The 27246-nt window shown below is 43.6% G+C and overlaps 1 protein-coding gene and 1 pseudogene across 3 annotated transcripts; one reads left to right on the plus strand and one right to left on the minus strand.

The window, feature by feature from the left end:
* Positions 1-7868: 7868 nt before the first annotated feature.
* Pilrb2l1 (paired immunoglobin like type 2 receptor beta 2 like 1) lies at positions 7869-19999 on the minus strand. Of its 3 annotated transcripts, none has more exons than XM_087579725.1 (5): positions 19775-19999; positions 19094-19480; positions 16747-16936; positions 14603-14633; positions 7869-8830 (listed from the first exon to the last, which is right to left on the minus strand). In XM_087579725.1, exons 1-4 carry the CDS (start codon positions 19857-19859, stop codon positions 14621-14623), a joined length of 675 nt encoding a protein of 224 aa, XP_087435851.1. In that variant the 5' UTR covers positions 19860-19999; the 3' UTR covers positions 7869-8830; positions 14603-14620. The 3 variants fall into 3 exon arrangements, with proteins under 3 accessions (XP_087435851.1, XP_087435852.1, XP_087435850.1); XM_087579726.1 differs by lacking the exon at positions 7869-8830 and adding an exon at positions 12149-13348; XM_087579724.1 differs by lacking the exon at positions 7869-8830 and having other exon boundaries at positions 12952-14633.
* Positions 20000-20802: 803 nt separating this feature from the next.
* Rap1b-ps1 (RAP1B, member of RAS oncogene family, pseudogene 1) lies at positions 20803-21950 on the plus strand (annotated as a pseudogene).
* The last annotated feature ends 5296 nt before the right edge of the window (positions 21951-27246 follow it).

A 27246-nucleotide genomic window follows, 5' to 3' on the forward strand; every position in this document is an offset into this window, starting at 1 on the left:
GAACCCAAGCAACAGAAACCAAGACTGCATGCCATCATCGGAGCCCAATTCTCCCACCAAAACAAACATGGAATATCCAAACACACCAGAAAAGCAAGATCTAGTTTCAAAATCATATTTGATCATGATGCTGGAGGACTTCAAGAAAGACATGAACACACTTAGGGAAACACAGGAAATCATTAATAAACAAGTAGAAGCCTACAGAGAGGAATGGCAAAAATCCCTGAAAGAATTCCAGGAAAACACAATCAAACAGTTGAAGGAATTAAAAATGGAAATAGAAGCAATCAAGAAAGAACACATGGAAACAACCCTGGATATAGAAAACCAAAAGAAGAGACAAGGAGCTGTAGATACAAGCTTCACCAACAGAATACAAGAGATGGAAGAGAGAATCTCAGGAGCAGAAGATTCCATAGAATTCATTGACTCAACTGTCAAAGATAATGTAAAGCAGAAAAAGCTACTGGTCCAAAACATACAGGAATTCCAGGACTCAATGAGAAGATCAAACCTAAGGATAATAGGTATAGAAGAGAGTGAAGACTCCCAGCTCAAAGGACCAGTAAATATCTTCAACAAAATCATAGAAGAAAACTTCCCTAACCTAAAAAAAGAGATACCCATAGGCATACGAGAAGCCTACAGAGCTCCAAATAGATTGGACCAGAAAAGAAACACCTCCCGTCACATAATTGTCAAAACACCAAACGCACAAAATAAAGAAAGAATATTAAAAGCAGTAAGGGAAAAAGGTCAAGTAACATATAAAGGGAGACCTATCAGAATCACACCAGACTTCTCGCCAGAAACTATGAAGGCCAGAAGATCCTGGACTGATGTCATACAGACCCTAAGAGAACACAAATGCCAGCCCAGGTTACTGTATCCAGCAAAACTCTCAATTAACATTGATGGAGAAACCAAGATATTCCATGACAAAACCAAATTTACACAATATCTTTCTACAAATCCAGCACTACAAAGGATAATAAATAGTAAAGCCCAACATAAGGAGGCAAGCTATACCCTAGAAGAAGCAAGAAACTAATCGTCTTGGCAACAAAACAAAGAGAATGAAAGCACACAAACATAACCTCACATCCAAATATGAATATAAAGGGAAACAATAATCACTATTCCTTAATATCTCTCAATATCAATGGCCTCAACTCCCCAATAAAAAGACATAGATTAACAAACTGGATACGCAACGAGGACCCTGCATTCTGCTGCCTACAGGAAACACACCTCAGAGACAAAGACAGACACTACCTCAGAGTGAAAGGCTGGAAAACAACTTTCCAAGCAAATGGTCAGAAGAAGCAAGCTGGAGTAGCCATTCTAATATCAAATAAAATCAATTTCCAACTAAAAGTCATCAAAAAAGATAAGGAAGGACACTTCATATTCATCAAAGGAAAAATCCACCAAGATGAACTCTCAATCCTAAATATCTATGCCCCAAATACAAGGGCACCTACATACGTAAAAGAAACCTTACTAAAGCTCAAAACACACATTGCACCTCACACAATAATAGTGGGAGATTTTAACACCCCACTCTCATCAATGGACAGATCATGGAAACAGAAATTAAACAGTGATGACGACAGACTAAGAGAAGTCATGAGCCAAATGGACTTAACAGATATTTATAGAACATTCTATCCTAAAGCAAAAGGATATACCTTCTTCTCAGCTCCTCATGGTACTTTCTCCAAAATTGACCATATAATTGGTCAAAAAACGGGCCTCAACAGGTACAGAAAGATAGAAATAATCCCATGCGTGCTATCGGACCACCACGGCCTAAAACTGGTCTTCAATAACAATCAAGGAAGAATGTCCACATATACGTGGAAATTGAACAATGCTCTACTCAATGATAACCTGGTCAAGGAAGAAATAAAGAAAGAAATTAAAAACTTTTTAGAATTTAATGAAAATGAAGGTACAACATACCCAAACTTATGGGACACAATGAAAGCTGTGCTAAGAGGAAAACTCCTAGCGCTGAGTGCCTGCAGAAAGAAACAGGAAAGAGCATATGTCAGCAGCTTGACAGCACACCTAAAAGCTCTAGAACAAAAAGAAGCAAATACACCCAGGAGGAGTAGAAGGCAGGAAATAATCAAACTCAGAGCTGAAATCAACCAAGTAGAAACAAAAAGGACCATAGAAAGAATCAACAGAACCAAAAGTTGGTTCTTTGAGAAAATCAACAAGATAGATAAACCCTTAGCCAGACTAACGAGAGGACACAGAGAGTGCGTCCAAATTAACAAAATCAGAAATGAAAAGGGAGACATAACAACAGATTCAGAGGAAATTCAAAAAATCATCAGATCTTACTACAAAAACCTATATTCAACAAAACTTGAAAATCTTCAGGAAATGGACAATTTCCTAGACAGATACCAGGTACCGAAGTTAAATCAGGAACAGATAAACCAGTTAAACAACCCCATAACTCCTAAGGAAATAGAAGCAGTCATTAAAGGTCTCCCAACCAAAAAGAGCCCAGGTCCAGACGGGTTTAGTGCAGAATTCTATCAAACCTTCATAGAAGACCTCATACCAATATTATCCAAACTATTCCACAAAATTGAAACAGATGGATCACTACCGAATACCTTCTACGAAGCCACAATTGCTCTTATACCTAAACCACACAAAGACACAACAAAGAAAGAGAACTTCAGACCAATTTCCCTTATGAATATCGACGCAAAAATACTCAACAAAATTCTGGCAAACCGAATTCAAGAGCACATCAAAACAATCATCCACCATGATCAAGTAGGCTTCATCCCAGGCATGCAGGGATGGTTTAATATACGGAAAACCATCAACGTGATCCATTATATAAACAAACTGAAAGAACAAAACCACATGATCATTTCATTAGATGCTGAGAAAGCATTTGACAAAATTCAACACCCCTTCATGATAAAAGTCCTGGAAAGAATAGGAATTCAAGGCCCATACCTGAACATGGTAAAAGCCATATACAGCAAACCAGTTGCTAACATTAAACTAAATGGAGAGAAACTTAAAGCAATCCCACTAAAATCAGGGACTAGACAAGGCTGCCCACTCTCTCCCTACTTATTCAATATAGTTCTTGAAGTTCTAGCCAGAGCAATCAGACAACAAAAGGAGATCAAGGGGATACAGATCGGAAAAGAAGAGGTCAAAATATCACTATTTGCAGATGACATGATAGTATATTTAAGTGATCCCAAAAGTTCCACCAGAGAACTACTAAAGCTGATAAACAACTTCAGCAAAGTGGCTGGGTATAAAATTAACTCAAATAAATCAGTTGCCTTCCTCTATACAAAAGAGAAACAAGCCGAGAAAGAAATTAGGGAAACGACACCCTTCATAATAGACCCAAATAATATAAAGTACCTCGGAGTGACTTTAACAAAGCAAGTAAAAGATCTGTACAATAAGAACTTCAAGACACTGAAGAAGGAAATTGAAGAAGACCTCAGAAGATGGAAAGATCTCCCATGCTCATGGATTGGCAGGATTAATATAGTAAAAATGGCCATTTTACCAAAAGCAATCTACAGATTCACTGCAATCCCCATCAAAATACCAATCCAATTCTTCAAAGAGTTAGACAGAACAATTTGTAAATTCATCTGGAATAACAAAAAACCCAGGATAGCTAAAGCTATCCTCAACAATGAAAGGACTTCAGGGGGAATCACTATCCCTGAACTCAAGCAATATTACAGAGCAATAGTGATAAAAACTGCATGGTATTGGTACAGAGACAGACAGATAGACCAATGGAATAGAATTGAAGACCCAGAAATGAACCCACACACATATGGTCACTTGATTTTTGACAAAGGAGCCAAAACCATCCAATGGAAAAAAGATAGCATTTTCAGCAAATGGTGCTGGTTCAACTGGAGGTCAACATGTAGAAGAATGCAGATCAATCCCTGCTTATCACCCTGTACAAAGCTTAAGTCCAAGTGGATCAAGGACCTCCACATCAAAGCAGACACACTCAAACTAATAGAAGAAAAACTAGGGAAGCATCTGGAACACATGGGCACTGGAAAAAATTTCCTGAACAAAACACCAATGGCTTACGCTCTAAGATCAAGAATTGACAAATGGGATCTCATAAAACTGCAAAGGTTCGGTAAGGCAAAGGACACTGTGGTTAGGACAAAACGGCAACCAACAGATTGGGAAAAGATCTTTACCAATCCTACAACAGATAGAGGCCTTATATCCAAAATATACAAAGAACTCAAGAAGTTAGACCACAGGGAAACAAATAACCCTATTAAAAAATGGGGCTCAGAGCTAAACAAAGAATTCACAGCTGAGGAATGCCGAATGGCGGAGAAACACCTAAAGAAATGTTCAACATCTTTAGTCATAAGGGAAATGCAAATCAAAACAACCCTGAGATTTCACCTCACACCAGTGAGAATGGCTAAGATCAAAAACTCAGGGGACAACAGATGCTGGCGAGGATGTGGAGAAAGAGGAACACTCCTCCATTGTTGGTGGGATTGCAAACTGGTACAACCATTCTGGAAATCAGTCTGGAGGATCCTCAGAAAATTGGACATTGAACTGCCTGAGGATCCAGCTATACCTCTCTTGGGCATATACCCAAAAGATGCCCCAACATATAAAAAAGACACGTGCTCCACTATGTTCATTGCAGCCTTATTTATAATAGCCAGAAGCTGGAAAGAACCCAGATGCCCTTCAACAGAGGAATGGATACAGAAAATGTGGTACATCTACACAATGGAATATTACTCAGCTATCAAAAACAACGACTTTATGAAATTCGTAGGCAAATGGCTGGAACTGGAAAATATCATCCTGAGTGAGCTAACCCAAACACAGAAAGACATACATGGTATGCACTCACTGATAAGTGGCTATTAGCCCAAATGCTTGAATTACCCTAAATGCCTAGAACAAATGAAACTCAAGACAGATGATAAAATGTGAATGGTTCACTCCTTCTTTAAAAGGGGAACAAGAATACCCTTGGCAGGGAAGAGAGAGGCAAAGATTAAAACAGAGACTGAAGGAACACCCATTCAGAGTCTGCCCCACATGTGGCCCATGCATATACAACCATCCAATTAGACAAGATGGATGAAGAAAAGAAGTGCAGACCGACAGGAGCCGGATGTAGATCGCTCCTGAGAGACACAGCCAGAATACAGCAAATACAGAGGCGAATACCAGCAGCAAACCACTGAACTGAGAATAGGACCCCCGTTGAAGGAATCAGAGAAAGAACTGGAAGAGCTTGAAGAGGCTCGAGACCCCATATGTACAACAATGCCAAGCAACCAGAGCTTCCAGGGACTAAGCCACTACCTAAAGACTATACATGGACTGACCCTGGACTCTGACCTCATAGGTAGCAATGAATATCCTAGTAAGAGCACCAGTGGAAGGGGAAGCCCTGGGTCCTGCTAAGACTGAACTCCCAGTGAACTAGACTGTTGGGGGGAGGGGGACAATGGGGGGAGGGTGGGGAGGGGAACACCGATAAGAAAGGGGAGGGGGGAGGGGGAAACTGGGAAAGGGAATAACACTCGAAATGTATATAAGAAATACTCAAGTTAATAATAAAATAAAAAAAATTTAAAAAATTAGCTTCAAATATTCTTATCTGGAGTAGTGTAACAGCTACTCCCCAAATATCAAAGCTCATTTTGAGAGCAAAGGTTTGTAGTAAAAATTTCCATATACATTGAAAGATTTAAGTTCTAACTTCTTACACTGAGGAAGCAACAAAATTACCTAATATAAGGCTGTTAGCAATCCTCTAAATCTATCCTGAAATGGCAGTTGGAGTAAGTAAACTGGCTGTAATGTTCTCACAAGTTCCAAAACCTCATCAATCCTTCGTAAATCTTGTAACAATCTCTACCTGTTTGATTTTTCCTTAATTAAAAATAAGTTTGAGTTAGTCAATGTAACACTGGCAATCCTTAATCACAATCTTTAAGTTCTCTTTGTAACACCAGAACACAGCCACAACTTTGGAAGGTCACCTGAGTTCTGAGTACATGACTAAGCAGCTGTCCTTAGGGCAGTGGAATTAGCATCAAAATGCAGATACAAAGTTTGACTGCCAATTCCTATATATGAACGCACGATGCCGTAGTCTCTAGTACCTCAACAAAGAGACATTGTCCTAAATTCTTTTAGAAGCCTGGTTCCTAGAATAAGAATTCCATAAAAACATTACCTCAATTTAGACCTGTTTCCCTAGGTTGGCCCATGTCACATGTTATCTAGAATGACTCCATCCAGATTACCAGCTTTATGTCAACTTTCTGTTACCAATATTATACCCTTTTAACCGTATCCAATAACTTGAAAGCCAATAGTCCATAACCAAGGCAAGTAGAGCATATTTATACATTTAAAACCAATGAGAAACAAAATAGAAGTGGCTACACATATCTTTAATATTTAGACCAAATACCATTTTTACCTTTTTAGCTATGATTATAAGAGAAGCACCTTGTCACCTGTTGAGTCAAATAATAAGTCAGGGATCTCTCTAAGAGAAACAGCTATCAACTCTTGTATCGAAGAAGCTGAGAAGCTGTTAGCACCTTTAAGATCAGCTTGTGTAGACGCTTAGCCTCTGGGCAGTTTCTCCAGCTAATCTAGACACCTGGCTCCAGGCACAGGGCTCCAAAGGCCTGATTGAAACTGTTTTTTATTCATTTGTTCCTTTTTGAAACGAGTTAAAACCAAGTCAAGGTGTGAATGACCGGCAGATAAAGTTTTTACCATTTTTTCTTTTGAACATGAAACATAAAACATTTAAACAACGAGAAACAAAAACCACAGACATACATTGACAGACATGGGGACATCCTGGTGCACCAGAGACAAACAATAGACAAAGAGGGAAAAAAACAGATGGTGTTCATGGTGACTATCCACTCGAGTGGAGTCGATATGGGCGATGGATTGTCTCAATTCCTGGACTAGGAATTTGGTGTTGAAACCCAATTCCTGTAAGATACTGAGATATATTATCTGAGCAGCACGACTGACATTCGCCAATGGTATGGAAGTGAAACACAGCCCTGAATATTTTTACTCACAACCCAATTACATTAACTCCATCAAGCTGTGCATGGGCACTGAGATGTCCTTTTGTTTGATTCTCCTGAATAAATTTTCAGGCGGTCTGCTTCTATCAAATCTGATCAGTATGACTCTGTAAAGCTGTCGCGTCAGTGCACGGACGCCGCGGCGTCCCGAGAGCCGGCGCCGGAGCTTAAGCACACTTCTTACAGGCACAAAGACAAAATTTTTCTCCCAAAATGCTGTGTTCCTTTTATCTCCTCCCTTCTCCTCACCCGGGGCGTTCTTTCCCCAACCTTTCACTTCTGCATTGGAAGGGCCTGGTGCTTGAGATCGATCAGGATCCTTTTCTCGTTGCAACCTTTCACTACCCTCTGTTTCTGACACTCCGCCGCCTCGCCCTTCCCCCAACACTCTCTGCTTTGCTGTTACAGCTGGGCAGTTCCCACGCGACCTCTGACGCCGTTTGGCGGTAACTAGAAACTCAAAGGTCAATAGAAACAACCCGAGGGCGGCCAGAGCAACCATAAAGGTTCCTGCCGCATCCGGCAGAGGACTGAGCTGGAACAGATCAAGGCTAAACATGGTCTCTCAGAGTCTTACCCCCACTCACAGCTTCTGGACTTCTTCCATGAAAGGGAGCCTCCTCTTGGCACCGGTGATGATGTAGCTTTTTTGTGTCCCGGGTTCTTGGCACCAAATGTCCCACGCGTGACTTCTCGCCGGCAAGAAACACGCGGGTACATAGAAATCCTTACTGTGACCAAACTTTATTATGATCTTAAAGAGGAAGCCTTGGCGCGCCAACATGCTGTGCTTATATACACCCTAGCGTGGCACATCCACACCTGATTGGTTGTTTACCCATGATCTCATCAGGCACGCCCCGGAGTGGGCAAAGACCTGGCATGAAGGCACTCTTGCACATGCGCACAGTTAACTTCCTGAAAGGGAGTCGGCTGGCGCGGCGAAGGCTGGCGCCATCTTGTAATGGCGGAGGCTATCCTGACCTTCCACATGGGGCACAGTGGAAGCCAGCGCCATCTAGCGGTGGCGAATGTTATTGCGGCCCTCTACACATTGGTACCACACTGCAGCTATGACACACTGTGCTTGAAGGAACTCTATCAAGCATGGGTCGGAATGGAAAGTTTCTGTGTTCTGTTAGGAGCAGGTCTGCTGACTATCAAAAGTTAAGACAGACTGAACATGGCAAAAAGGAACTATCCTAGAAGAGAACCCAGAGTCCAGAATATCAACATGGCAGGAAATGAGAAAATTAGTGTGTATACTTGGACCTTTCAGGAAAAGCCCAACATGGGCATTAAACATGACATGTTGTCTGTCACTGAATGTAAAGCATGGAGGGAGGGGGGTCAAGTTTCTAGATGAGATGGCAGTGTGCAGGGAATAAGGGAGAGGGGAACCCTGATTCTCAGGCTGTTATTCTCAGTATGGACCCTGGTCCTTGCCCCTGTCCCACTGACTTGTATCCTAGACAGAGTCTGCCACTCTCTTAGAGGTCACACATGGGAGAAAAGGGTCAAGACAAATACTGAGAAGGATTTCTTGGAGTGAGACTTTCATTTGCTGGACTGGTTCTTCTTCTGACCTTAAGGTCTACAGGAAAGATGAGCTCTCTGCTGGAAGGATAGGAACAAAGTTTTTCCAGGGGTGTTCACTCACAAGATCTCTTCTGAATTGTGTCCTGTGGAGAAACAGGTTTCTCTGAGAGGTTTACAGTGATAGAGCTGTGATTTATTGGAAGTAACAGAGGCTATATGAAATTTCCAAAATGATTATTGGTTATAGGATGAATGTACATGATTGGCTTGTGCTGAGGGTCTGAGAGAGCTTCATTTGCATGAAAAGATATTACAGGTTATGGATATGTCTCTATGGCAAAAAATGAAATTAGACCTGTAATTCGGCCATCTTGTTATTACTTCTTCAATAATGGCAGAGATGGGGGTGGTACACGCTTCTTGGACCTGAATATGCAGACTGGAGAAGGAGGGAACACTCCTAAGTTCTGCTCCTCTCAGAATGTGATTTTCTGGCTTGATCTTAGTATTGCTCTGAACTGGCTCCTTGAATTGTTTTATGTATTATCCCACATTCATTAAAAAGTATTACAAATTCATAAACACACAGAGAACACCAGTCAGGCTCTCATGACCAGAGAAAGACAGGATGACATGGGACCAAAGGAGAGGACATCAGAGCTGACATGGATTCCTAGGATGTATCACACATGATCCTGCATCCAAGTGCTCTCATTCCCATGCAAGAAGTAGGGAGGGTGGTGATGTGCAGGGTGGGTCCCCTCAATCACTACTTTGAAGTAACGCACCTCCATGGTGAGAGGTCATGGCACCAGGAGGTCTGTTACCTGAGGACTAACAGATGATGTCTCACCAGGAGCATGTGGGTGATCCTGCCAGGCAGAGGACAATTGTCCACAGTCAGTTTTCTCCATGTACCATTTGAGTCCCCAGGAATCACACCCAGGTCACTGTGTTAGGCAGCATTTCTACTGAGCTCCATATCTCACTGCCATACCCTGATTTGCTGTTCATTAATGTAGCATTTAAAAATACTTCATTTACCATAAACTTATAAAATGTTATGACCATGATGATCGTCTTGAGAAATCTACACAGTTTTTGGGGGTTTTTTTTGGTTCTTTTTTTTTTTCGGAGCTGGGGACCGAACCCAGGGCCTTGTGCTTCCTAGGTAAGCGCTCTACCACTGAGCTAAATCCCCAGCCCCCACACAGTTTTTTATACCATGGCTCTCATGCACCTCACCAATTAGGCTAGACTAGCTACATGGTCAGCCCCATGCCTCTCCCTGTCTCTTGCTCATGCAGGGCTGGGATGACAAATTCCTGTCATATCCCTGATTTATAGTGTGGCTGCTCCAGATCAACCTCAGGCCCTGCTACCCATGTTCACCTCTCTAGCTGAATCATCTCTCTTGCTCCATTGCCTGCCTCTCATAATAAACTTCCCCAAAGGGGCCCCAACCTTTTGGGATGACAGGTGATCATCTGACAGGTATTTAGGCTGTGGTTTGACCAAGCTTGTCCTTAAATTTGTTATGTATTCAAGGATGATCTGAAACTCCTACAGACCCTCCTATCTGTGCCTCTCCTCAGTGGTGAATACAGGTGTGCATAATGCGTATCCTTTGTCTCTCAGCGGACAAAGAACATCATTTTCTGTCCATGACAGGCAAAAACACACTCTACCAGATGACATCTTTGGCTCAGTGAGGTAAGAATGTCCTAGTGGCCATGAGCACTCACCTCCAGATTTAATCTACCTTACCCTGCCTATCAGAGGTCTCTGGGTAGAAGGTCATCTGGTTACTAACCCACCCAAGGAGGGCCTGGACCTGACAAGACTGCCATAAGTCAGCTGCTGGACACCACGTTTTTAATACAGCAGCCTCTGGTGGGTTCTAAGAATGCCAACTACGTCCTGTGCTCAGCTGCACTGCTGCCACCTGCTGGCTCCTTAATCTCAAATCATGAACTATTCTTGGGACAGGAAGTCTGTGGTTTTGGTGTGCACACAGGGCTTTTGCATATCACAGGACCATGGGAAGTGTCATGTTGCAGGACAGGAATATGAGTGATGCTGAGGGAGTAGCACATGTGTCCCTACCTACCCTACACACCCCAGAATGAATGAGTAAGTATTATTTAAAATATTATAACCCACATTGGTCATGGGCCTACAAGTCTAGATTTGGGAGGAGGAAGACAGAAGCACATGGATCTCATAGAGTTTGAAGCTGTATTGTCTATGTATCCAGATTTTAGACAGCAAATGGAGCAGAGTGAAGACTTGTGTCAAAGAATAAACAAAACTAAAACAAAAACAAATCCAACAACATGACCAATAAATCCCAGCCAAACATACAAAAGTCTATGTATCAAACAAAACACCAAACAATCAAAAACAGAAACAGAAGGTTGATGGTGAACTTGGAGGGTGTTGCTAATTACCATACCTGAGGTTGTCCTCTGGACTTCAATACCTGGGCCCAAACTTACTTGCACACACATGCACCAGATCTCAAACACGTATCATGCAAGGATCCTTTAAAATATGGTCTGTTACAACATATTGCCCATCATCATCCTGACTAAACAAGGCCTCCATAAGATGAGGCTCTGTGATTCTTGACACTCTACTTCCTGACTTTGTTCACAGCATTCAGACTCTCTGACTTTATAACTAATTAACTTATCCCATGACAGCAGGGGGAGAAAACAGGCTCAACCCTTCCTGTTTCTCTGTAGATGATCCAGAGGCTTCCCTCAGATAACACATACTGCAGGTTCTGTGAGCCCAGCAGATACCCTCATAGATGAAAACTGTCCCTGTCTTCTCCATTCTTGTCACCACTTCCTTACACACACACTAATTGATCTCTCTTCCCTAGTGACAACACAAAGATCCAGAGTGTGATCACAAAGTAATCCCCCAGGCTGGTGCCGGGACAGAGTGGAGAAGCTAGAGAGGGTGGGGGAAGGATGGCAGCTGGTGGTGTAGACCTGGTCCTCAGCCTCAGATGAGCTCCTGCCTGCACCCCTGCCCAGGGGAGTCCCCAGGAAGAGACTCTATACTGTGGTCTAAAGGTCCAGTGAGTGGGACTGTGGAAACAGTTCAGTCTGCCCCAACATCTGCTGATAGCCAAGGATAGAGACATTTATAGGTATGTCATCAAGTTTGTGGTCACAGAAACAGAGAAACTCACAGCCCCCTCCTCGGGGTTATTATATTTAGCTTAAAACAAACCAAAATCAAAAGAAATAAATGAACAAAAGACAGGAAAGTGTTAATACCCTAATATGTCGGGAAATTTAGTACGATGCAGCAGCAGGAGATTTTTCTGACTTTAAGGCCAGATTTTTTGTGTACGAAGCAAGTTCCAGGACAGTCAGATGTATGTAATAGAGAAACCCCCTCCTCCAAAACAGAAGAAAACAAAAAGAACATACAAAAACTGAAGTACTGTTAGTCACATTATATTTTATATAAATCTGGAGAGAAGCTAAGTATCATATTCAAGTTCTCCATCTCCAGGGAAAAGGGAGCTAAGTGAGGGTCTTTTCTCATGACACACTTTACTGGTTTCAGTTTTGTTAAGCTTTGCTGTTGATTTAAAGACAGCGTCTCATGTAACCCAGGCTAGCCTAAACTCAAGAAGTACCAAGAATAGCCTCTAATTCTGTAGTTCACAAGCTTCCTAATGCTCTGACATTTCCTCATGTTGGGGTGACTCCAATCATAGAATTGTTTCATTGGTATTTCAGAACTGCAATTTTGCTACAGTTATGATCATAATATAAACATCTGATATTCAGGATATCTGAAATGTGACTCCTGTGAAAATGTTCTCTGAGCTTCAAAGCGGTGGTGACACACAGGTTGAGAATCAATGTTACAATTGGTAATATTCCCATCACTACCTGTCAATTGTTGGGATGACAGGAATGGTATGATCCCCAATTTCTTTTAGTCCTTTTTCTTACTGATCAGTTTGGTCTAGGGAACATAAATTCCAAATACGCATCACCAGGGCAGAAGCCAATATCTACTCTCTAGTTGGAACATAATGTTCCCTTTTGGCAGATCAGAGACACAGTCTGCCTAAATGTATACAACCTGAGTTAAGCACATATGTAGAGATGAGAATGTTGACTCTGTAAGTCTTTGCTCTGGGCTTATCTCTGGATTTTCCCTCTTATGCAATAGAAAAGGACCTGAGACGTCACATGACCATTTGAACAAGTGGATTAGGGCCCTTTCTTACAGGTGCATGAGACTCCTTGAGATGACTGGACAGACCAGCATCTTGGCAGCCTTCAGGAATGCCCAATATCACCATGCCCCTTAGAGTTGCAGAGTTCAGTCTCAGGGGCTAGGATGCAGTCACAACCACAGTAGACATCTCACAGCTGTTCCAGGACACTTCACTTTGGCCACATGAGTTTTGGTGACCTCATCATGACCAAACAGCTTCCAAATGACCAAGAAACGGCCCATGGATGATATTCATTGGAGGCTTGTGATTGGAGAACTGGAGCTATTTCCATACCACTTCATTTATGGCTCACTATGGTTGGTAAATCTCTTTAGAGCGTGGCTGTGAAATTCTTCTGTCATAAGAAGCATGGTTTCATTCCTTCTGGATCACTGTGGATGGTTTCCTGTGTACCCACAAATTTTTATTATAAGGTGACCTGCTGACTATCAAATATTAGGACAGACTGGACTTAGGAAAAATTTCCCATTTTAGGAGAGAATCGAGAGTGCAGAATGTCAACATGGAAGGAAATGAGAAAGTGAGGGCATACAGTTGGGCTTGTGAGTAAAGAAAGCTCAACATGGGAGCCAAGCAAGCCATGCTCTGACACTTGATGTGAAGCATGTGGGGAGGGGTGGGCTCTGGATGAGATGTCAGCATCCAGAGAGTAGGAAGAGGAGAACTCTGATTGTCAGGCTGTGGGTTTCAATGAAGACCGTGGCCCTTACATCTATCCCAGTGACCTACACCCTAGACACAGTCTACACTCTCTAAGAAGTGTCAGGAAGAGAAAAGGATGGGGGCTCAGGAGAGGGATTGCTGGGAGTAAGATATTTATTAAAAGTGTCAATAACTCCATGAGCAGAGAACAGCACAGTCAGGCTCTCAGGCCCAGAGACACACGGGAGGACCTTGGTTCCAAGGAAAGGGTATCTGAGCCCCTATGGCAGAAGTGGGGGTTATCCAAGAATGATTTTCACAGGAGAATCCTGCAGCCATTAGCTCTGACTCCCAGCGAGAAGACATGGAAGGCTGTGGGATGCAGGGTGTGTAATCACCAACAACTACTTTGATGTATACTTACCTCCCTGGTGAGAGATCCTACCACTGGGGAGTCTGTTGTTTAAGGAATAAAAGATTATTTGTCACCATGATCTGGAGGCCAACCATGAGGCACAGATGACAGTGTTCTCTGTGTACCATTTAGGTCCCCAGAAATCATTCCCAGGTCACTGGGCTAGGCAGCAGACTCCATTTCCGACTGAGCTATCTCCCTGGCATATACTATGTTTCTTCCTTAATGTGTAATTTAAAATATTTCAGGTAACATCAATTTGGAAAATATTATGTCCATGATTCATCACCTTGAGTAATCCCCCTCGTTTTTAAAGACACAGTCTTTCACAGGCCTGAACCTCACGAGTTGTTCTACACTAGGTGTTCTGCCAATATGTCTCTGCCCGTCTCTTGCTTGACCAGGGCTGGGATTGCAAATTCCTGCCACATCCCTGGGCGCAAGCTCCTGATCCATCAAACTCAGGTCCTACCCCTGTGCCATGCGTTTCTGACTGAATCATCACTCGGGCTCTCTTCCATGCCTCTCATAATGAACTCCCCATCAGCTCCTCTTCTGTCCCTTGAGGTGACAGGCACTCACCTTACTAGGCTTGAGGCTTTACTCTGCTGGCCTGTAGGAGAAGAAACTATGTCAGTGGGTCAGCCACACTGGTTCTCATTCCTGCCTCTCAGCTGTTCTCTGTGTGCAGACAACAGGAGGGGATGAGAGCATCACACATGTCTGCTGCATCCAGGCAGGCAAAGGTCTGAGAATCAACAGGACCTGACACCAGGAGTCTGCCTAATTTCTGTACAACACAGCATGTCAGATGACTACTAGTGAACTCACCCATATCCTGTCTCCCTTTCAGTCCTTTTCCCTACTCTACTTTCTTGACACATCTCTGCCTTCTCTGCTCTGCACTCACTGTGTCTCCCTCTTGCCTCCCTGAAACCTTGCTTTCTAGCTGTCCCTCTCAGTGTAGTTTGCTGCATCCTGCAGTTTCAAACTCAGGGATTTAATCCCAGTCAGACTTCTGCAGTCGTTCAGGCTGCTGCTCTTCCACCTCTCAGTTCTTCTACTTACAGTAACAGGGGGCAGAGCCTGTCTGAAACAGTGGGATGCACATTTAAATGTTCATTTGTAAACTCCCATTACACTCCAACATCTATGCATCTCTATCCATATCCTGTAGTCCCAACAGTTTTAAATCAACTCTGACCTCAGTTCACATGTAGGTCTTGTGTTGAGTGTACAAGACATTTGGAGACCAGTGGCCTACAGCTTGCTATGTAACTGTAGATAGACTTGAACCCCTGATTCCCCTCTCTGGATTTCTCAATGGCTGGAATTTTTTGTCCTCCTCTGTGTCTCCATTTTTATTTCTAAGAGTACCCATGAATATTTGAAGACAAATAATTTATTTATACAAAAATGTAATGGGATTTTGCAAAAGAACATTGTATTTTCAAGTGTATGTGTGTGTGTGTGTTTGTGTGTTGTGTATGTATGTGTGTTTTGCAGGGACATAATGTATAAAATTTTCCGTTCTGCCAATATACTTGAATTTAGAGTACTTCTTTAATCTTTTTGTAAAATGTACTTTGAACAGAGCATAACCATATGTGAATATTTGCAAATGTGAACACTCACATGCTGCTGGAGGACAACCATGGGCATTTTCCTTTAGGAGCTGTCTGTCCTCTCTGGATTGTGAGACAGGTCAGTCATTGTTCTCACCCTGTAGGTAAGTTGGGCAGAACAGGGAGCCGCAAGGATCCTAGTGTATCAGGCTGTCCTAGCATCTGACAACTTTTTTTTAATAACTTGAGTATTTCTTATTTACATTTCAATTATTATTCCCCCTCCCAGTTTCCGGACCAACATCCCCCTAGCCCCTCCCCCTCCCCTTCGATATGGGCTTCCCCTCCCCATCCTCCCCCCCATTACCACTCTCCCCCCAACAATCACGTTCACTAGGTGCTCAGTCTTGGCAGGACCGAGGGCTTCCCCTTCCACTGGTGCTCTTACTAGGCTATTCTTTGCTACCTATGAGGTTGGAGACCAGGCTGACAATTCTTTTTTTTTTTTTTTTTTTTTTTTGGTTCTTTTTTCGGAGCTGGGGACCTAACCCAGGGCATTGCGCTTCCTAGGCAAGCGCTCTACCACTGAGCTAAATCCCCAACCCCTGACAATTCTTTATATGGCTCCTGGGATGATGCTCATGTGACTGTTTGTGGAAAAATCACTTCAACTGAGACACTTCAACGGGTGTTTCATGATTTCGCTGAGGAGAGTGAGATTTCTAGTGTCCAACTCTTTTGCTTGTTGTAGTGTTAAGTTCTCCATACACATTTCTTTCTCTTTCTGTGTCCATTCATTTCCATTTTAGCTACACATGCCCAACTCAAAGAGGTGTCTCTACTCATACATATCACTTCCTGTAACAGGTTGTCTGCAAAAGCTGGTCTACCCTCATTTCTTCTACAGCAGACGAACAGTCACCCCTGAGGTTCCTGTGTGCCTGCTTGAATTCCACAGGAGCAGGCACTGTGTTCATCTGCATTTGCTCCTCTGATTTCCAGGTGGTCAGGAAGGACAGCAGGCTCCATGCAGTTCTTGAGGACTTCAGGCACATTTCCCTCCTTCTGATCTCTTTACTGTTCTCTGCCCTTCTCCATCTCCCACAGCTTAGAACACTCCCAGCGGGGAAGCTTGGGTGAGGCCTCTCCTGGACCACTTACCTTTGCTTCCACCACAGGAAGATCATCCATCCATACAGGGGGATGATGACCACAACTTTGTCCAAGACCATCCCAACCATGGCTCCCAGGTTCAGCAGTGAAGGATTCCTCTGGTCCCTTTTGTCCTCCAGGCCAGCTGTGGGGACTGCAGAGGGGATGATAGAGGGGCTCCCCATGGTAGTATTGAGAGCTGTGGAGAGATGAGAAGTGAGAAAATCTTCCCGGAATGAGGTGAGGAATGGGTGAGTGTCACACCTTGTCTTCTCGGTTGGATGTGTGGGATGCAGAACAGCTGTTAGAAGTTCACACAAGGACGGGAACACATGCTTAAGGCTGAGGCTCCAGAAGAGTAAGCTCAAAACACAGTCCCTAACTGTCCTGGCTGTGTGTTCACTAATTTTCATTGGCTCACAGATAATTAAGTTAGAAAAAATACAGCGATTTTTTTTTTGCTTAAATGTATGTAACATACACATATGGTAAGTTCATAATGAGTTTGCTGCTTGGACCCAAGAACCTGAATTTGGTCCCCAATATCAATACCAAGAACCTGGTGAAGTGTGCATGACCCTTGATCCTAGCCCAAGAGACAGAGGCAGGCAGAGCCCTGTGAGTGGACAGGTAACCTGGTCTGTGTGTCTAGTTCCATGTCAAACAGAGCCAAGGGAGCTGTAATCCTAGTGCTGAAGAAGTGGAGACAGACGTGTCCCTGTGGCTCACTGGCCTGCCAACCTAGCCTCCATGAAAAATTTAATTAAAGCCAGTGAGAGAGCTTGTCTCCCAAAGTAAGGTGGATGTGACCTTAGGGTCTCTTCAAGCAACTACATACATAAACATATGTACACACACACACACACACACACACACACACACACACACACACACACATCTGCCTTTACAGACGCACATGTTCATACACACTGAATATGCCAAAATGTGTAAAAGAAAAAACGCAATTTTAGCTTTTTGTGTGCAGCTCTCTCCAGGACACAATACATTCCTTTGCTTGAAACACATAACTGAGATATTTACCTATTTGCCAATTCTATCCCAGGGGTTTTTGACCTGTGCATCATTATCCATCATGGATTACATATCAGGTATCACTCATTTCACGTATTTCATTGTGATTCATAAAAATAGGATAATTAAAGTTAGAAGTACCAATGATATACTTTTAGGCGTGTGGGTCTCCAGAACATGAAGAACGGTATAAAAGATTTGCAGCTTTAGGAAATTAGAGAATGACTAAACTAGACACATACATAAAATGGTTCCTATCTGTCTACCTCCAGGCAGCAGCTCTAGTACAGGTCAACATGGTAGCTGTAGCCTGCACAGATAACTGTGCTGTACACATCCTCTCATAGTTTGGCTTAGGACAGTCAGGAGGCACCTCTGCATGTGGTGGCACATGCTCTACTGTCCACACTCAGGAGGCAGAGGCAAGGCAGATCGGTGTGAGTTCGAGATCAGATGGGTCTATATACTGAGTATTGGAAAAGCCAGGGCTACAAGCTGAGAAACTGATATAAAATAAATAAACAAGATAGGAAGGAAACAGGAAATAAAGAAGTACTCACATTTAAGAAAGTGGGGTTGTGGGGAGCAACAGAGAAAGGTTGAAGGAAACAATGCAGCAACACACAGGACCCAGACTCTCTTGGTCCCTATGCAGGAACACAAGTCACTACAATGGGCTCAGGGCTCCCAATCCAGGGGACTCCAGTTCCTTCAGCATCAGAGGGGCTGGAGGGATCAGAAGACAGAGCAGCCACATCATGGAAACGGAAACACTTTCTTAATCATTTTCTAATGACTGAAGGGACTGGGGAGAGAAGATAGGTGTGTCCTGGGGAACTATGAGGTGAAATGAGGGACTATGGTGACATGTGCCAGTTACAGTTAGACCTGAGAACACCAGAACATCCAATGGCCCCTACTCTATGTTCTGTGCTGACATTGGAGCTATGTGAGGATGCTGCACAGAGGTACCAACTAGAGCCCTGCCACAGAAACAAGAGAGTCAGCTCCATCCTGGAGAATTATATTCACCTTGAGGTCACAGGTGAAAGTGGACAGGACTGTAGTTAGTTTTGGGACAATAAGGGTGTGAACTATGGGTTACTGAAGCCTAGAGTCCTGTCTGATTCTGTTTGAGCAGAGGATGACAGACATAGGAGGCAGCAAAGACTTCTCCCAACTGCAAGGAAAGATGCTGGTGGCAGATGTTTGGGCAGAGCTGAGGGAAAGGAATATGAAAGGAAGCTCAGAGTTTTGGACCCTGATGTGATATCTAGGGAACAAGGAAGCCACAGGTGTCAAAGCCTGAGCCATGGTGACTCACCATGAATGATGATGAGTTGGGTTCCAGCTACAGACTGCCACGACTTCATGCCTTCAGTTGTTTGCAGAGAAACTCTGCTGATATATCTGGCCTGGTCATTCTCCTTTAAGTTCAGGATTCTGAGGACACCAGATGTCTGACCCTGTGTCCAATTCACAATAACCCGGCGCTTAAAATGTTCATGAAGGAAAGCCAAGGTGGAGTTGTAGATGAATTCCCCATGGAAGTCCTTCCATCTCCAGGCTATGCTCATCTGAGGATCCTTGGCCAACTCCCAGGGGAAGTAGAAGGAGAAGGGGATCTCGATGGAGCCGCCCTGGACTCCAGAGAGGACAGCTGGTTGGTTGACACCAAAGTCATTTACTCTTGTGTATCCTGCTGAGTTCCCTGGGAAGGACAGGGAGAGTCTGAAGTCACTGCAGGGATTTAAAAGTCAACCCTGAGCATCCTGAGCCTTCATCTGAAGGGAGGGGTGGGACACAGGGCAGGACTGTCGCTATGGCTGGGGGACAAGAAAAAGAGGGAAGGGTTGGGTTGTCCTCACTCTGAAGGCTGAGCTCTTAGGAAAGAGAGGCCTGGCTGGCTCCCCTACCAGACACTCTACACAAGACACCCACTTTTCCCAGCCATTCTGTCCCTATCTCTGGTTCAGTCCCTGCTAATGAGGTCCCCACCACTCACCAGTGTGAAGACATGATGCCGACAGCAAAATAAGGAGTTGAGGCATAGCCAGATTCCTTCCAGGAAGTGAGACCAGCAGGGCCATCAGGCAGTCAAGGTTGCCCTGTCTAGGGACACTGGGGCACTCAGCAGTCCAGAGAGAATCAGGGTAAATAAAACCACATGCTCAGACATTCTCAAATGGACGACTGAGTTTGACAGGACCATCTCCACCTCTGTGTGGCCAGCAACTTCCTTTATTGATCTGGTTTCTTCTTTTCCGATGTTGCAAAAGATCCACCCTTGTGGTTACTGACAACATGGCAGTGTTCTTGGACCCAGCCCACACTTTTTGTTGGGAGACATATCCTAGCCCTTGGCATAGCTGGCTCTCCTCTCTTCCACCTTGACTGTCTACCTTATCTACACTATTGCATTTCCTAAGTAGTTTGTAATCTCTCTGCCCCTTTCCTCTATATTTCCTCTATTCCTTCACTCCCCCTCCTCAATCTCTTTTATATTATGTCCCCCACTGTGGCAGTAAAAAAATTTTTTAAAAGGTTTCTTTTATACCACATTAGTGCCAGCGCCATAGGGCCACATGGTTATCTGTTGGATATTTTCATTTCAGTCAACAAAACTTCTCACACACTATGTTCCATCCCATATCACACAGACAATGGCTGCTCTCTGCATCTAGCAACAATCTCTCCACCCATCTAGTTCCCAAGACAGGTTGACACAGTGCCAGACATACACATCCCGATTCCATGGTAGCCCAGTGTGTCCAGTCACCACACAATCTCTTGAACTCAATTAAATCACCACATGAAAGAACACACAACATAATAACCTCTGATCCAATTGATAAGATATAAATGCCCACCTAAATAAGATATAATTTGCTCATCTAGACACATAAACTCCTATACACATCCATCCCTTAAGAATAGTCATGGCAAAGTCAGGTGTGGAAAGCAGCCTGAGCTGCGGCGATGGTGGCAGCAGCGGCAGAGACCAGTAGCGCCTGGATCTGAGACCCAAAGGGAATGTGGGGCGATGGTGACGGCGGCGACCTGGTGACAGCGCGAGAGGTACTAAGTGTAACATGTGTGCGTGAATATAAGCTAGTCGTTCTTGGCTCAGGAGGTGTTGTGAAGTTGGCTCTGACTGTACAGTTCAAGGAATTTTTGTTGAAAAATATGATCCTATGATAGAAGATTCTTATAGAAAGCAAGTTGAAGGAGATGCACAGCAGTGTATGCTTGAAATCCTGGATACTGCAGGAACGGAGCAGTTTACAGCCATGAGAGATCTGTACATGAAGAACAGACAAGGCTTTGTGTTGGTTTACTCCATCACAGCACAGTCGACATTTAATGACTTACAGGATCTAAGAGAGAAGATTCTTTGGGTTAAAGACACTGACAATGTTCCAGAGATTCTGCTTGGTAATAAATGCGACTTGGAAGGTGAAAGCGTTGTAGGAAAGGAACAAGGTCAGAACCTAGCAAGACAGTGGAACAACTGCATTCTTAGAATCCTCTGCAAAGTCCAAAATAAATGTTAATGAGATCTTTTATGACCTAGTGTGGCAAATTAACAGAAAAACCCTGGTGCCTGGAAAGGCCCGCAGAAAGTCATCATGTCAGCTGCTTTAATGTACTGAATACATTGTAGCTCTGAGCCAGGTCTGAAGAACTGTTGCCCAATTCAACAGTGCCAGCATTCCAACTTTGTTAAACCTACCAACATCTTAAATGGACTTTCCCGCGGTGGTACCCTGTAAGAGGCGGATGAAAGCTACTCCATCAGTTTGCACATTCGAATCACTTTCCAGTATCACGAGAGGTTTTTACTTATATGATAGTTCTAGAGTATGCAGCTGGTAAAACCAGAGGCTACATCCAGTATTACTGCTAAGAGACATTCTTCATCCACCAATGTTGTACATGTATGAAAATGGTGTACTGTATACTTTAGCACACCCATACTTTGTATTGGAGAGTACAATAATGTAAATCCTAAAAGCACCACTATTTTAGCATCATAAAAGAAAGTCCAAAGAGCTCCTATATAGACTACTCCAGATAACTTTGCTTCTTTGATACTCGTAGCTTACTGTAATTTTATTAAATTCAAGGTCATTATCATTGTATTATACAAGATAAGCGCTTTGATTAACACAGCTATATAGGGTTTTTTTATTTTTTCAAAAACCTGTGGAGACAGTGATCTTGTCTTTAAAATATGATACTCCTTTCATTAAATGTCTTAGATTAAAGACATTGCCTTTAATATCTGTTGGGAAGGAAATGTCCAGACTTTTCAAATCTCCTTATTATATGTTTCCTTCTTTGTTTACATAGGGAACAATGTTTATAGTTGTCTGTACAGTGGGCATCTACAACAAGAAGTGTGTATTTTCAAACAATTTTTTAATGATTTAACAACTTTGTAAATCATTTTCAGGCTTCTGCAGCTGTAGATTCTCACTGTGCCTCCCTTGCTTGCTCGTGAATACATGTGTCTGCAATACCAAACACACAGGATTAGTATCTTTGCCTGTTAGTGATTGTTTCCATGTTTTGGTAGAGACGTTAAATGGTGGACGAGTACCGTGGATGTGAATGTGGGAAGTAATTTTAATCATATGTAATTGGTCACAAGGCTAATCTGCAGTAACTTGCTGTTCTATTTAACAACGCCTTGTTGCTTTGTATGCATTAACGTTTGGGTGTAAAGATTGTGTGTCCATCCAACAGGGAGCCACAGTATTTAAATTGACCAACCTCATGTTACAACTTTGAGGTGGCCAAATGTAAACTCAAAGCCTTAATTAAAGTGAGGCAATTTTAGATAACGTAGCATCCGTAGTTCAATAAATTTGGATTTCCATGCCAAAACAAAAACAAAAACAAAAATAGTCATGGCAGTCCAGACATTGCCCAGACGTGAAGGGAACCAGTCAACAATTCTCTACACCCAAATCCTGTGGAAGGGAGAGCTAAACCTTCAGGGGGCAGAAATACCTGGGAAGCCAGAAGAGCTACACTCTGCCCACATTTCTGACTCCAGAGAAAAACACCTAACACCATCTGGGACCATGATGCACCAGGGCCCCAGGAAAAGTTGGCACAGGCCCTCCTGGTTGCCACCCTCACCAAGAGCTCAACAGCAGCCCCCCACGAGCAACTTGAGCCTCGGGACCACAGGTAAGACCAACTTTTCTGCTCCAAGCAACCTGCCTGGTAGACTCAGGACACAGGCCCACAGGAACAGCTGAAGACCAGTAGATAGGAAAGACTACACGCCCAAAAGCAGAACACTCTGTTCCACATCTGGCTGAAAGAAAGCAGGAAAACAGGTCTGCAGCACTCCTGACACACAGGCCTATAGGACGATCTAGCCACTGTCAGAAATAGCAGAACAAGGTAACACCAGAGACAACCTGATGGCAAGAGGAAAGTCGCCTGACTCTCAGGACACCAGGACGGTCACTATCCACAGTCCTCCATATATTTGTGGTTATCAATCACATAAGAGCAATTCTCCAAACCCTTCCACAGGTATAGGGCATGACAACAGGTTGCATAGGCTCCAGACAGATATCCATTATAAAGAGGAAAGTAAAGGCCTAGCAGCTTACCAAATGAACCTTTCCTTACTAGACACTTCTCCCTGCAAAAAGTATTTAATCACAAGCCCACGTTGAGAAGTAGAGAAGAATTTTACTCATCCACTTTCTGCCATGACAATAAATGTCTTAAAACCATGGACTGTCTCTTTACATTAGGATACACCATGGGGGGCTTCAGAGAAACCCCTTTGCCTACAGAACCATCATCTAATCTCCCATAGAAGGCATCTCTGCACTCACAGGCATCTCTACCAGGAAGACAAACCAAGACCACCAAGTCTAGTCAAGGACTCTCCCTGCTGGACCAGCCAGCCACAGCTCTCCCTTTTCACCCTCAGCCCTGGGCTAGATCCATTCTGTGGACCCCCATTGTGTTGTCTACTCTTCCATTGGATTACAGCAGTGCTTGGATGCACAAGACCCTGAGAACCCAAAGACTCTGACCTCCTTGGAGGCCCGGGGACTCCTGAGCCAGCCCCAGATGTGTCCTGCTTCAGACCATGCTGCCCCACACCTACAGAGCTGTACCAATGTTTACCACAGGCAACCAGGTGGTAGCCTGTGGTAAGCATGGTCAAATTCCCCCATCCTGATTCCCAGAACAGCCTAATTCCTGTCACGGAGCAGACATGAAACCACATTAATCCTATAATTGCTGTACTGAAACACATAACCATGAAACCCCATTGAGAGGACTGTGACAATCTGTCTCAAAGGAGCAACACACAAAGCACATCCCCATGCAAATGAGGCATCCCTAACATCTTAAAACAGACCAATAGGAATCATCTGTCTTTAGATCCCACTCCACCCCAATATGTTTATAAGATTGTATCCATAAGGAATAAAGAGGATAATTTGTTTCACCAAAGTCCCTCTGAGGCTGCTTGTTTTATTGAGCTGTATCACCCTAAGGGAAGAGTATTCTCTCCTGAAGCTTTTGTCACAGGAAGCTGCTCCAGCCTACTGCAGTCACTTCCTGTTCTCATGCCCAAGTTCCTCTAGTACTTTTTCCTACTGTTTCTCTCAGGCCAGAGAACATACATTGTAAACAAGTTTAGCCGGGGCAGAAGTCAACATCTGCTCCCAACTTGGACCATAAATGTTGCGCCCACCTCGGCCAGCAAGGAAGACACAACACGGTCGGATTCTTCTCAACAGCCTTTATTGCAGGACCACCTCATTGCTGGTACCGGGGACCTCGAGCAGCAAAGGCGCTCGCCTTTTATACACAACAGGCTGTGGCTGTGCTACTTGTCCTCCAGGGATTGGTGGAGCATGAATCACCCCATTAGCATGGTACCACCCTGGCCAGATTGGCGCCAGGGGCAAACCTGTGCATGCACAGTACTGTTTTTTACCACAGGAGGGCACCAGATGTCGGTGCCATCTTAGTTCGCTGGGACTGCGCCCTACATCTCCCCCTTTTTTGTTTTATAAAAAAAAAAATGACTGGTCTAGATCATGGTGCCATGCCAGTATGTCATTGCTCCTGTCTTAGGTCATTCCTGATGATGACTTGGACATACCCGTCATAGGGTAACCCTATTGCCATCAGGCCCCGTGTCTTAGGTTGGTCCGGGCTCAAGGGAAGTTGCCCATCTCTGGACACTATGACTAAATATGACAGTGACTAATATGATCTAGGGTGAACTCTTAATCTTTCAAAGAGGCCAGCCATATGTTGGGAGAAGCACCATTTTCAATGGTGATCATAGCCTGGTAAACAACCGCTTTGTGTCTGGCATGTTCTCTTTTTAAACGGACAATAAGCCAGAGACATACTCCGCATCCCAGGAGGACAATAGCTCCCCAGGCAAACATGCCAGCCCACTCCTTAAAAAAGGAGAAAGCATTGGTGATCCATAAGGTAAAATCTTCAACTTTGATGGGGTCGAACCTAGTGCTGTTAAGGACAGCAATTTGCATCAACAATTGTCTTGATAGTCGCTCTGCTTTCATGGACCAGTTTCCTTTCAGATAATTCGAGATTTCTTTGCTCTGTTGAGAATGCTGAGAAATGTTAGCTTGCAAAGGAGTAGTTTCCTCTAAGGGAGGAAACACAGGACAGCTGTGTCATATGATACAGTGCTTCATTTTGTTCTTGAATTAAATCTATCTTAGCTAATAGAAGGCCAGATGCCAAATGAGTATTAAATTCTTCTTGTATCTCTAGTGCCACTGCAGTTCTTTCTACAATCTGATTGACAGTCTCAGCCGTCTGTACTTCATTAGTCATGGTTATTGAGGCTGTAATAGCTGCAGCAGCAGACAGCACAATAGCTGAAATTATAGCTGCCGTAATTCCAAAATCCCTTCTGGCTCTTAGCAAATTAAGAATAGGAAAGCTATCTGGGTTTGCCTCCACTGGGATTGGCACAAAGGAGGGAAAATTAACCATCACTGTGGTGTCGTTGGTGCCATCCCAGCATTCAGCTAAATAGCAGACTACATCAGAGCTATTACAATTTAAAACATCATTGCTTACATTAGTGCTTATGAGAAAGAAAAAGGTGATCTAACACATACTGAAGTACTAGTGGCAGTATCATTTGCCAAAAGGTTATTATATTGACTATTGATCAACCTGGTATCATTTTTTCTGGTAGCTGAAACATTATACAGTGTGAAGTTCTCACCCACTAACCTAGCAAAGGGGGTCAGGGATGTATATGCTCCTTGCTCATTGGACAGCACCCATTGAAACCAAGGCCAGAGATTTTCCATGCTAGACTTATTCTGTTTCCAATTAAATTGTGTTTTGCCAAGAGGTGGGGAAAACTCAAATCCTGGCAAGAATTGTTTCGCTCTATGAAATGGACTCTGACATGGGGTAAAATCAGGTGGGAACTCTTGATATGGTGGGCAAGCAGGTAAGACTCTACGACGGGTAGAGTTATCCTGTGTATAGTTACCTTGCCCCGGGTGTGATGGAATGCTACAATTATGCATCATAATCAAATGTAATGTTCAAATCAGCAGAACTATTGACTGACATTTTTCTGCTGGCTGAAGAGAACCCCTTGGTAATTTGACTCAAAGCAGCCAGGATGACCCCGGTGCCCATTGCACTGCCACTCATAGGATCCAACCAATTAGCTAGTGTGGCCCTATGCAACCAAACACAGGACAGGGAAGAGTTCTTAACAGTAAAACATAAGGTATGCGACAGAGAAAAGTTAGTGGCGGCATACCGTTGGGGCATTTCTCCATTTGGCGCTATACAGGGAACATCACTCAAACAGGAGGTGGAGAAAAAGGTTGGCAAAACAGTAGAATTGCTATGAACTGGCATGGGTACTGGCCAGGATCTGGCAATAGCCCACAGGGTGAGTGAATCAACCTGGATTACCATTCCCAGTAGTAATACTAGGGTTCATAGTCTCATCTTCAGGAAGAGCAGAAGGCAATTTTTGAGTCAAGCGCTCAGGTACCCAAATTGGATTTTCTTGATTCTGCGGAAAAACACAAACAGCTCCCCTAGATCTCAAAATCACGGGATCTGGGCCACACCATTCATCAGTTAAGACATCCTTACACTTTACTTCTGCATTAGTCATAGGGGTAATGGCAGTATGGCGGTCCGGGGCAGAGTGGCCATGCACATTTAAAATTAAAAAATTTAAAGTAAAAAGAGCTAAAGAAAGTTGTTCTTTTGGTGTCCAGCTGCTAGCAATTCCCTCTTTTTGTTTTTGTATCAGCTCTTTTAAAGTACAATGTGCTCTTTCCACGATGCCCTGGCCCTGGGGGTTGTATGGCAATCCTGTGGCATGGCCAACCTGCATTGCCTGGAAAAAAGTCTGAAAGGACTTTGCTGTGTAGGCAGGACCGTTGTCCATCTTGAGACTATCAG

The sequence above is a fragment of the Rattus norvegicus genome, chromosome 12 (genome assembly GCF_021556685.1).
Source record: "Rattus norvegicus strain SHRSP/BbbUtx chromosome 12, alternate assembly SHRSP_T2T, whole genome shotgun sequence".
NCBI classification, from domain to species: Eukaryota; Metazoa; Chordata; class Mammalia; order Rodentia; family Muridae; genus Rattus; species Rattus norvegicus.